The 11,198-nt window shown below is 43.2% G+C and overlaps 1 protein-coding gene across 6 annotated transcripts; it reads right to left on the bottom strand.

Annotated features, from left to right (window-relative positions):
* Positions 1–4,341: 4,341 nt before the first annotated feature.
* LOC125522177 lies at positions 4,342–9,883 on the bottom strand. Of its 6 annotated transcripts, none has more exons than XR_007289653.1 (8): positions 9,388–9,883; positions 7,995–8,164; positions 7,714–7,895; positions 7,583–7,644; positions 6,669–6,924; positions 5,537–5,744; positions 4,945–5,251; positions 4,342–4,457 (listed from the first exon to the last, which is right to left on the bottom strand). XR_007289653.1 is itself a non-coding variant. In XM_048687264.1 (7 exons), exons 3-7 carry the CDS (start codon positions 7,724–7,726, stop codon positions 5,221–5,223), a joined length of 543 nt encoding a protein of 180 aa, XP_048543221.1. In that variant the 5' UTR covers positions 7,727–7,895; positions 7,995–8,164; positions 9,388–9,883; the 3' UTR covers positions 4,737–5,220. The 6 variants fall into 6 exon arrangements, 1 of the variants encoding a protein (XP_048543221.1); XR_007289652.1 differs by having other exon boundaries at positions 5,122–5,251; XR_007289651.1 differs by lacking the exon at positions 4,342–4,457 and having other exon boundaries at positions 4,737–5,251.
* Positions 9,884–11,198: the final 1,315 nt, after the last annotated feature.

Genomic DNA, 11,198 nt, shown 5'->3' with positions numbered 1-11,198 from the left:
CGCTTATCATTTCCTTCTGCTCCTCATTGGGTTCAACACTCTTACTTATCGAAAGGACTACGATAGATCCCCTACACTTGTGGGTCATCAGTCGCCAATGTCGTCATCGTCTTCTTCGTCCGGCCACCGCCATCTCGCCATCGATCCGCACCGCTCCGACCGCCCGAGGCCTTGTCGTCTGCTCCTCCGGCCTCATGATGAACTTCCCCTCCATCTCCCCCTATTTTCCCCTTCGATCTGATGCCGTAGGCTGCTCTCCCTGCCGTGCCCGAAATTTCATGGCGTAGCCATGCTCAGCCGCGCCCCTGTTCATGTCCGACTGCATCTGGCCGCGCGCTCCGCTTCCTAACCGCACCCAGGCGCGCGGCCGCTGCCTGCCCTGCGCCAGCGCCGCTCACGGTCGCGCCTCCGCGTGCGCATGGCCTTGCCCGAGCAACTGCTGCTCCTTGTGTCTGCTTGCTGCTGCTCTTTTTTTGGCCGCTGCTCCTCTTACCTGCTGCCGCTCCTGCTTGCTATCGATGGTTGCTGCTACCACTCCTGCTACCTTCTAGCGCCGGTGCTGCCGCTGCGACTTTGCTGCTCTGCTGTTGTTGCCCGCAGCCTGTCCGCCGCTGCTTTGTTGCTGCTGGTGCTCTTTGCTACGGATCCGGCTTGCCTGCTCCCTCTCCATGCTCCCATTCGTGCTCCCACCTCATCCTACGGCTGCCTTTTTTTCTTTTTCTTTTCTAATCTAATCATCTCCCCCCTGATTTTAAGGGGGTGGGGTCGGGCCTTATTTTGTTCCAATCAAATCAAGCCACGTATGCGGGAGCACGGATGGGCGCACAAGCGGGGAGCAGGCAAGTCTCGTCCCTTTGCTACTGCCTGCTGATGCCGTTGCAGGCCGTTGCAGCTGTGGACTCCAGTGCATGCGTGCGTGCCCAATGCAAGTGGTCAGCTTGGCCATGGCCGCTGGGACTAGCCCCTACTTTGTTTAGACTAGATGGTATTAGTGGTTAGATTAGTCCATGTACCGATGACATGTGGCCCCTTTTAATTAGGTTTGTTTTATTTATTTGTTTAGGTAAAGAGTCTATGACATGTGGGCCACACCTACCCTTTTGACTAGTCAAATTGACTTGGTCAATTCGGATTAAACTAAATAAAAAATCCAAATTTTTTAGAAAATGATGAAAACTTTAGAAAAACATAGAAATTTAACTGTAGCTCGGATGAAAATGTTTTATACATGAAAGTTGCTCAGAACGATGAGACAAATCCGAGTACACAGTCCATTCGTTCGCCACGCATCCCTAGCATAGCAAACCTGCAACCTTCCCCCTCTGGTCCATTTGTCCGAAAACGCGAACCACTAGAAATACTTTCCCGGATGTTTCCTCCCTTTGCCGATATTGCCTACTACTGCGTTAGGTCAACCCCTAGCATCGCGTATTGCCATGTTATGCTTTGTGATGATTTGTTATTTATTGTGTTCCCCCTCCGTTACTTCTTTCCGGTAGACCCCGAGACCGCTGTCGATACCCCCGTGATCGACTACATCGACGACTCCTCCTCCTTCTTGCCAGAGCAACCAGGCAAGCCAACCCCCCTTGTTCATCCCGATATCGCCTACTATTTTCTCTCTACTGCTCGCATTAGAGTAGTGTTAATGTTTCATTGGTTTGATCCTATACTGCTGCATAGCCTGTCCTTGTTACTACTGTTGACACATTTACCTGCAATCCTAAATGCTTAGTATAGGTTGCTAGTTTATCATCAGTGGACTTACACTCTTGTCTGTCTGCCATGCTATACTACTGGGCCGTGATCACTTCGGGAGGTGATCATGGGTACATATACTATATACTTTTACATTACCTATGTTACTGTTCGGAGATGGGGACTGTAGGGGCTGGTTCCATCCAGGTAGTGATAGGCCTGGGTTCCCGACAGCCCCCTGGTGGTTACTTTGTGGAGGAGCGACAGGGCAGGTTGTGACCACCTAAGAGACAGGTGGGCCTGGTCCCTGGTCGGCGTTCACGGATACTTCAAATAACACGCTTAACGAGATCTGGATATTTGATCCGAGTCTGGCCACTGGCCTATATGCACTAACCAACTACGCGGGAACAATTATGGGCAATCAACGTCGTGGTATCAGCCGAAGCCTTCTTGACGTCAGCGACTGAGCGGCGCGCGTCCGGTTGGACCGTGTAACGCAACTTCCTTTGTAATGGAGGTTGCTAGGTCTGCTCACCGACCGCGTAAGAAATGTGCAAGTGTGCAATGGGCAATGGTCCTAGACCCCTACGCGCATAGGATTTAGACCGGCGTGCTGACCTCTCTGTTATGCCTAGGTAGGGCTGTGACATGTTGATCTTCCGAGGCCGGGTATGACCCAGGAAAGTGTGCCCAGCCAGAGGGATTGAGCGTTTTGGGTAATGTGGTGCACCCCTGCAGAGAAGTTTATCTGTTCGAATAGCCATCTCCCTCGGTAAAAGGACGACCCGGAGTTGTATTCCGACCTTATGACAACTAGAACCGGATACTTAATAAAACACACCCTTCCAAGTGTCAGATACAACCCAGTGATCGCTCTCTCACAGGGCAACGAGGAGAGGATCACCAGGTAGGATTATGCTATACGTTGATACTTGGTTAACTTACCAGCTACTCTCTTCTATATGCTTCAATATGGTGGCTGCCAGAAGCGTAGTCTTTGATAGGACTAGCTTTCCCCCTCTTATTCTGGCACTCTACAGTTCAGTCCACAGATACTACCCATTTCATTGATACCAATGCATATGTAGTGTAGATCCTTGCTTGCGAGTACTTTGGATGAGTACTCACGGTTGCTTTGCTACTTCTTTTCCCCCTTTCCTGGTTATTGCGATCATATGATGGAGTCCAGGAGCCAGAGGATCCCGAGGATGATTCTACGTGGAGTTTGGCTTCAAGGAGTAGTTAGGAGGTCCCAGGCAGGAGGCCTTGCCTTTTCGATCTTGCTACTTTTGTGCTAGCCTTTTTAAGGCAAACTTGTTGAACTTATGTTTTTACTCAGATATTATTGCTTCCACTGACTCTTGTGTTTTCGAGCTTATGTATTCGAGCCCTCGAGGACCCTGGCTTGTATTGTTTCAATTTGTGTCTAGAGTTGTGTTGTGATATCTTCCCATGAGTCCCTGATCTTGGTCGTACATATTTGCGTGTATGATTAGTGTACGGTCAAATCGGGAGCGTCACAAGTTGGTTTGTGGTACCCAGACATTCTGAGTATGTGCTCACTGACAGAACTATTCTCCTCCTTTTGCAGCTGTAGAACTTATTGGAGACTTCATGTTTACCGTTGGATAGCTACCGAAAATGCGAAACATAGTCATGTTGAACGTTTTCTCTACTTCGCAACCGTTTAAGAGTAATTTTGAATACGGCATGATGGATCCTGTTGTTTTCTAGTGTGAAAAACAGAGTAGTCGTACTGATATATATGTATGTTTGTACTGAGCTATTTTTTGTAGAGTAATTTTGAATGGTTCCGAAAAAGGGTACTTGTACTGATGCTTGCATGGGTTTGTACTAAGCGTGTTTTCACTAATTAGACTTTGCTCTATTTTTTGGTAATATTTTTCTCGTAAGTTTTCAACGGTTTACTGTATCGTCGCCCCTGTACTTGTATGGTTTGTATCATCGAACTGAATGATATTTTATTCAAAAAGAAAATGTGTTTGTTTTGTTTCCTTTTTTAACTCAACATTTTTTTAACAACGTTGTTCTGAACTTCTCTCATTTTACGACTTGTACTGAGGTACTTACTAAGCAGGATTTTCATGCGGTTTCTTTTTTTGCTTGAACTTTACAATTTGAATTTCTACCATTTCTTTTATTCCGAGCGGACCACCATTTTTAACTCATACTGAGGTACTTACTATGCCCGAACTGGGGTGGCTGTCGCGTGTCTCGGCGTGTTTTGAACTTGATGATATTTTTTCATCAATTTACTGCCCATTTTTTTCATCACACTTGAGAGAGTGATTAATAGGTTTACTTACTAGCCAGTAACACATGAACTCCTTAGGCAATAATACATGAACTACTAGGAACATAAATTTTCACCGAGCACTTGAAAACATAAAACATTACATAAAAAAGAAGCACCGAATAGTGAATGTAAAAATAACTCCCACATCCATCATATACTGGGAGCTTCCACTTGAATAGGAAAATTTGTTTATCCCTCACCAATTAAAACACGGAACCTGGAGAAAAGAAGTATTGCTTTCTCATTGACATAATAACAAACAGGAGCACAAAATCATAGCTTTTCATCAATGTCAGCATGATGCATCGTTGCATTTTTTCGTTGTTGTTGTTGTTGTTGTTGTCTTCCTTGACTATTGAAAGTGCTCTTCTTGGTCATTTATTGTCATGGCCAATAACGCCTGAAAGTGCTCTTCTAGGTCTCCACTCTCCCGAAATCCCTAAAACATTAAAAATCAACAGATTTACACAATGAATATAGAAATGCACAAATGAATCTCCTCCTCAAGATCAGTGATGAAGGATGAAATAAATATCATCGACCAAATGCCAAAGCGTATTATAGATGAGATGCATGCTTCTCAAGCCTTAACGAAGGCAAAAAAATTGATTTTTCAATGCATTATAGGCAAGAACGGATCCAAGTCAGTACTGATGCGATTTATTGCATCAAACCACTCCGAAAGTTTCTCTATATTGTTACATTTTTAACACACAAGTATCGAACTGTTTGCTGCCTTTCCATTATGAATTGATGGCGTAATACATGTTGAACTGTTATTCAAGAGCGAAATTCAGAAATACATATATATTGGCATACTCCAAATAAGTGCATTTTCAGGAACAAAACTTTCTGAATCTTCTATACGAAAGAACTTGAACAATCAGTCCAAAACATAATTCAAGTTGAACGATCATTTTCCTTACCGAGTGTTAAGGAAAATGAAATTCTTTGTCCAATGACAACGTAAGAGTCATGACCAGTAATCGCAAACAACACTAGCTTGACCGCCCGTCATGTGTGTGCGGCAAGGGGAGGAGATACTCTGATGCTATATGTGTAGAGACAACAAGCTCACGCATAGAAGACAATGGACGACTCACGCAGTAGGCCTTGAACTGCTCGCCTGTTGCCACCGATGGCTATGGATCATGCAAAATCCTGACCAAAAGATCACATTTATTTCCACGAAACTAATCTCTTCAACTTGCTCCACGATGATCTTCAAACCTCCTACAAGAACAGTCATTGTTTTAAAGTCCACATGAATACTTACAAGAAATGATCACAAACATTTATGGAACATTCTTTTAAAAAGTTCAAGAGATTAGTTTTAAAAAGAACCCCACAAGCTGATATAAGTACATGTTAAAAGGATAATCAAGTTCATGTATATTAACCAGGAGAAGTTCAAAAAGAAACTTTTGAAAAGTTTGTATTAGAAAGATGTATTCTTCATAACATCTGGTGAGGAGGACCATACATGGAAGGAATGTAGTTGCAGCCTGCAGGACTTACCGCATAAAGGGCACACTAGTACTGATGAATTTTTCCTTGCAGTACATATCTTGGAAACCATTTAGTTTAGGTATCAACATCAGCACACATGCTCGCATGCCACAGGAGGCACCCATGCATGCACTAGCGGACGCACACGACAAGCCCACAACACGCACACACGCGCCATTTGGCACATCAGAAGTGACCTGCACTTCATTAGATGCACCTATATGAAAAACCACTTAGATCACAATTTCCGATCAAAAAATTTACTATAGACAAAACCAAGCTGTGTGCAAGACATAATTGCAAAATATAATCATCATGTATGTTGTATGGATCAACTACTAACATATATCAACAAAAAAAGATCGACACATATACTGCATTGCACACACACACACACCATATTGTTATATGTATTTTTCACAAACTGAGGATAGTTCATGTACTGAACTAGGAAAACCAGACGTGATTTCTTGCTTCAACGCATGGTTGCTATTTTTTATTTGATGCATGTTGCATTATAGAACTACCACTAGTTTGCAAGTTGAACATTTTGGTACTTCTAATTTCTTTTTTGCATAGTTTACTGGCAAAATCTTCACGACAAAACAACACATCTGCATTGATTATGCACTACAAGAATTAACAAATAGAAAAGAAAGTGGTGAGAGATTTCATTTGAACAAAAGAGTAGTCTAAATATATCACCCAAACAGGTTCTAAGAAATTTGCACAAGCAAGCATCACAACAGAGAGAAAGTCGTGTATGGCTATCAGGCACAACTTCTATATGTAGAAGGACATTAGTAAGGGTCTCAAGAATCAACTACATTTTTCAATCAACTCGATATTCATCAGTACTAGTATGATTTCACAAGAAATTCAATATTGTAGCCGCACACACACCAAACTTACAGATTTTTTTCTCCGACCCTATTTAGTGATATATCTAAACTTACAGGATTTTGAAGCGTGAACTGATGATTTTTCTGCACAAGGACCCAAGAATTCGATAGCATCACACGTGTTATGCATGTTTAGGTAAACGGAGATGGCAACTTTCTCCATATAGTTACTTCTAGCTCCCAGCAAAATTCATAAAATGGAAGGCAGATAGGTCTAGCTACTCTATTATGAAGCTCACCTTCATACTTGAGAGACCAATGAACCACTGATGAAGGGGCTCCCTGGGGCCACTCCCTATATCCAGCCGAAGAAAGACCGACGACAATGGCGCATGAACCAGTACGATTGTCGTGGGGTAGGACGATGACAACCTGATCATTGAAAAATCCAAGGCAGAGCACGGAGTGGCCTGCACGTAGCTCTTCTCATGAACGGCGGTGGATGGTGTAGTTGTACTGACGAGATGAAGATCCTCACCCTCCTGTTGCTGAGCACTACGTCACAGAATACCAACTACCATCAGTTGTAGTCAAAGCACTTACTGAAAAGGTCCCATTGGCATGCCAAAGTTTCTTATTTACTCGATATTCTGAAAAAGATCAATACCAAGACTAACATCATAACTGGATTTTTTCTAATGGATACATACTGATGAACTACTACAAGTCTTCTTGTTGAACTGTCCTTGCTGTTCAGTATGTTTTTTCTTTTTAAAAAATTTAACTAAAGAGTACTCCAAATGTGGTGGGTTTTTTTTTAAATATATGAACTTTAAGGAAAAGAACGCCTGAACTTTTGAGACGGTAGTGTGTGAACTTATCGATGGAACATTTTATTTTAAATGTTTGTGCGATCAAAACTAGAAAAAGAGTGGGAAATAGGATGTGCACTTTCCTGTACAGCAAGTTTGAACTCCCTGTCAAATGATTTGTTTTAGTAGCAGAAAAAATTGGCTGAACCACTTACATACAAAACTGAACCTAATTCAACCTTCACATATCGAGAAGTTTGAACTTCACTCAAAAATTTAAATAGTTCAACCAAATACATACAAACAGAAAAGATGATATAATTTGTCTTGTTTTGCGAACACTCAAGCAAGAAGCAGTTGAACATATACGGAGATACGAGGATGAGATGACGAAAGTTGACCTTTAGTAGATGGCAAAGAACGGCCGACGACATCAGTTGTTTTTTCCTGAAAACACACAACACTTTTTTGGAATGTATCAGTACAAGCTGAGATTTTCATCAAACTTGCTAATTAGTACTCATATACTTACTGGGACCACACATATCCTAATATTAGTACTCATGTACTTACTGCGGCCTGCACTCAGCTCCTTGAGTGACCGGCCACAAAACAAGAAGTTGTACTGTTAAGCAGGAGGTCCTCAACCCTGTGACTCCTCTAGCAGGCTTTTATATACCAAGAATCCATCTTCTCGTCAGTCCAATTCATGTACTGTGAACGGAGGAAGGAAGGATCAGCAAGTTCATTGTTTTCAGGCACTAAGGATCCATGAAGTTCAAAACTATAGGAAACTAGAGGAAAGGCTCTAACCTCCACCAAGTGCAGTAGCTGAGCCACGCTGCAGCAGGAGAGCGACAACATGCTCGAACGAGCGTTGCTGGTGGGAACCAGCAGGATCCAGATTGTTTTTTTGGGATGAACGGCCTGCGGAGGTGGCGTTGAACGGCCTGCGGCAGTGGCTGTGATCGGCTAGGGCGCACCTAAAGACATGCCAACATAAAAATATATATCTTAGTGTTACAAGAGATAATACAAGCAAAGATGCATTCCAGTTATACGAGCAAATGAAAAGAAATTCAGCCATACAAGCCTAATGAGTTATTGTTGTTTGTATTGCCCAAAAAGAAATGAAAAATCACATGTAATTTCCAAGAGGGAAGAAAATTTTGAACTCTTTCGCAAGTATATGTGATAAACAGATACAACGTATCCATTGAACTGATATGTTTTTTGTCAATGAACTTTTGTGATATAGGAACTTGAATTTGTACCAATAGTTTATGTTTACCATGTCAAAAGCAAACAACATGCATATATATTGATCTGCTAGTCAACACATAAACAAGCATGACACCAACATACAACAATGGCTATATCTCTGATGTAAACTTAATTTGAGCAGAAAATGTTCATCTTTTGACACCTCGTAACCACTAGCTACATTTTTTTCTTCCAATCTTTGAACTGAGCAAAATTACAATTTTTTTTGCTCCCAACCTCCTGCATATATATTTTCGAACTAATATTTTTCTGTCATTGAACTGGTGTAATTTTTATATTTCAATTTTTGCAAAATATGTAGTTGAACTTATAGATTTCCATTTGTAAGTTTTGCTCTTATAAATATCATGTGTGTTTGTTTACGTACTGAAAACGGAATACATACTGAACTTAACAATATGGAAACAACAATACTTCCTACTTGTTCTCTTTTTGTTGCCATATAGTTAGAGCTTACAGCCACATGAGCAAAATATTTTATCGTACTTTGTAATAATCTGACATATAGTATAAAACCAAACTGGGTTTTAACACATACAATTGAACTTTTTATGTATGTTTTTTTGAACTGATGACATATATACATGGTGAACTACAGAGCATCAATTTGGTAGTAAACAAGATTCACATTTTCAGAATCAGGAGATGGACCGAACTGATTGTTCTAGGTACGATGAACTGATTTTGCAGATAAAAATCTAGTTTTGTAGGTACGGTGGACTGCAGGAGCAAAACGGGACACTTTGATTGAAAGTGACTGGTTTCTTCAATTGAGCAGGTGCCCGAGCGGCGTGGTGCTAGGGGCGGCGCACGGCGGCGGACTGCTGCTCGCGACTAACTCGACCATCTTGACGCCATGGGGTTGAACTAAGGACAGCTATGGGAGTAGGGAGCATCGAGTGCGGCGGGTCTTGGCGCATACCTAGGTGAAGCGGCAAGATTGGCTGCTTTGGGCCCACGGGTTGGAGGCCGTCTTCAGCCATGGCGAGCACCGGGGTGCGCCTACCTCGGTCGTGGAGCATCTTGCGCCTCCACACTTCCCCGCCGCGCCGGGCCCCTGCAACCATGGGCGAGATCCAGGAGGTTGGCCGCGGGCGCCATGTCCGGGGGGCGGGCACATGCGGCTTCCTGAGGCCCGAAGATGGTGGAGGCGGGGCGGCGGGCGGATTTGGGGAAGAAGGTGGGGATGGGGCGGCGACCGGAGATGGTGGAGAAGGTGGGGGTTGGGCGGTGGCCTGAGACAGGGAAGAAGGTGGGGATGGGGCGGCGGCCAGAGATGGTGGAGAAGGTGGGGGTTGGGCGGTGGCCTGAGACAGGAGAAGAAGGTGGGGATGGGGGGCGGCCGGAGACGGGGGAGAAGGTGGGAGTTGGGCGCCGACGGGAGCCAGAGAGATGAGGTGGAGGTGGGGCATCGACAGGGTTGGTGGGTTTTGTGGAAACTACAGATCACACACTTATAGTGGCTAGGGGTAACAGAATAATATTCTATTACTAGTAACAGAATAGCCTTGTCCTATATATATATATATATATATATATATATAAACATCTCCGGGAACATTTTCCACCTATATATTATTTATCGGTAATACCCGGTATTACCCGATATTCACTGAAACCCTTCCAGTGACCCCGAAACACTTCCGGAACCTCTCAGAACTATTCTGGATATTAATGAAACAATTCCACAAATATATTGTCATCATTCCCATGCTACTAACACTCAGAGGATTGTGATTACCTTAAGCTTGTGACCCCGTAGGTTCGATAAATCATAGACATGAACGAAACAACGTTGTTCAATGACCGATAGCGGAACCGTGGACAACCATATCGGTCCCTATGATTATACGAATGATATTTGAGTGAACCTTTGGTTATCATGTGATGTTTCCTTTGCTTCGTGATACTTTAAAAAACACGGTGTGCGTCGTTATCCTCTTGAGTCATCACCATGCCTACTATATTGTTGCTCCCATTATCGATTTTGTTCTTCTTTTTATTTAACACGTTCCGGCATCCCCTTGACATAGTCACCTGTGCCTGGCCAAACGATGATGGATGCCGTCACACCGAGAGGGCCCTAAGAATATCTCTCCATCGGCGGAGACTTAAGACTGCCGAAACGTTAGATTGGAGGTTAAGTGCCGAAATCACTGAACCCCCAATCACCGAACGAAATCACTGACAACTCTTAGACGGCACTTAATCTCCAAGACTTACCAGGTCAAAACTTAAGATTGCCGAAATCACCGACAACTCTTAGTCGGCCATTGAACGAATATTGTAAAAAAAATCTGAAATAAATAAGGTAAATGCACACCCATGCCAAATCCAGGACTTGAACCCGGATGCCAGATGAACAAGTTTCTTGAAAAAAAAAGGGACCACAAATCCTATATTTTTTTAAATGAACCTGGTAAGTCTTGTTTTTCTCTCCAACACCCATTTTGTCTTAGAAGAAGTGTGCTAAGAAAGTGCAAAGTTACAAGAACTGAACCTAAACTGCGCGTGATCAGTTATGGTACAGGAAAATTCGTATAGTTTCTTGATGGTAGGATCATAAGATACCATTGTTGTAGATCCAGGTCTTTGCCCTGCCCACAGAAACACACAGGCAAGGACACCAGACAATGTTTAGATGACCCCAAAAATAATACTGTAATCAGTTCTGATGTAGCTTTTCATCACACTCCCCTTCAATGCTGCGCAGATGGAGTCGCGGGCTGCTGC

Source organism: Triticum urartu, chromosome 7 (genome assembly GCF_003073215.2).
Source record: "Triticum urartu cultivar G1812 chromosome 7, Tu2.1, whole genome shotgun sequence".
Classification (NCBI taxonomy): domain Eukaryota; kingdom Viridiplantae; phylum Streptophyta; class Magnoliopsida; order Poales; family Poaceae; genus Triticum; species Triticum urartu.
Note: the sequence above shows the minus strand (reverse complement) of the source record. Positions and strands in the feature narration are given on the sequence as shown.

Coding starts and splice junctions, on each gene's coding strand:
- LOC125522177 (XM_048687264.1), bottom strand. Junction 6,918..7,582: donor TTCTTTGCCATCTACTAAAG/GTCAACTTTCGT, acceptor CGTAGTGCTCAG/CAACAGGAGGGTGAGGATCT. Junction 5,725..6,668: donor TTGGTCTCTCAAGTATGAAG/GTGAGCTTCATA, acceptor AATGAAGTGCAG/GTCACTTCTGATGTGCCAAA.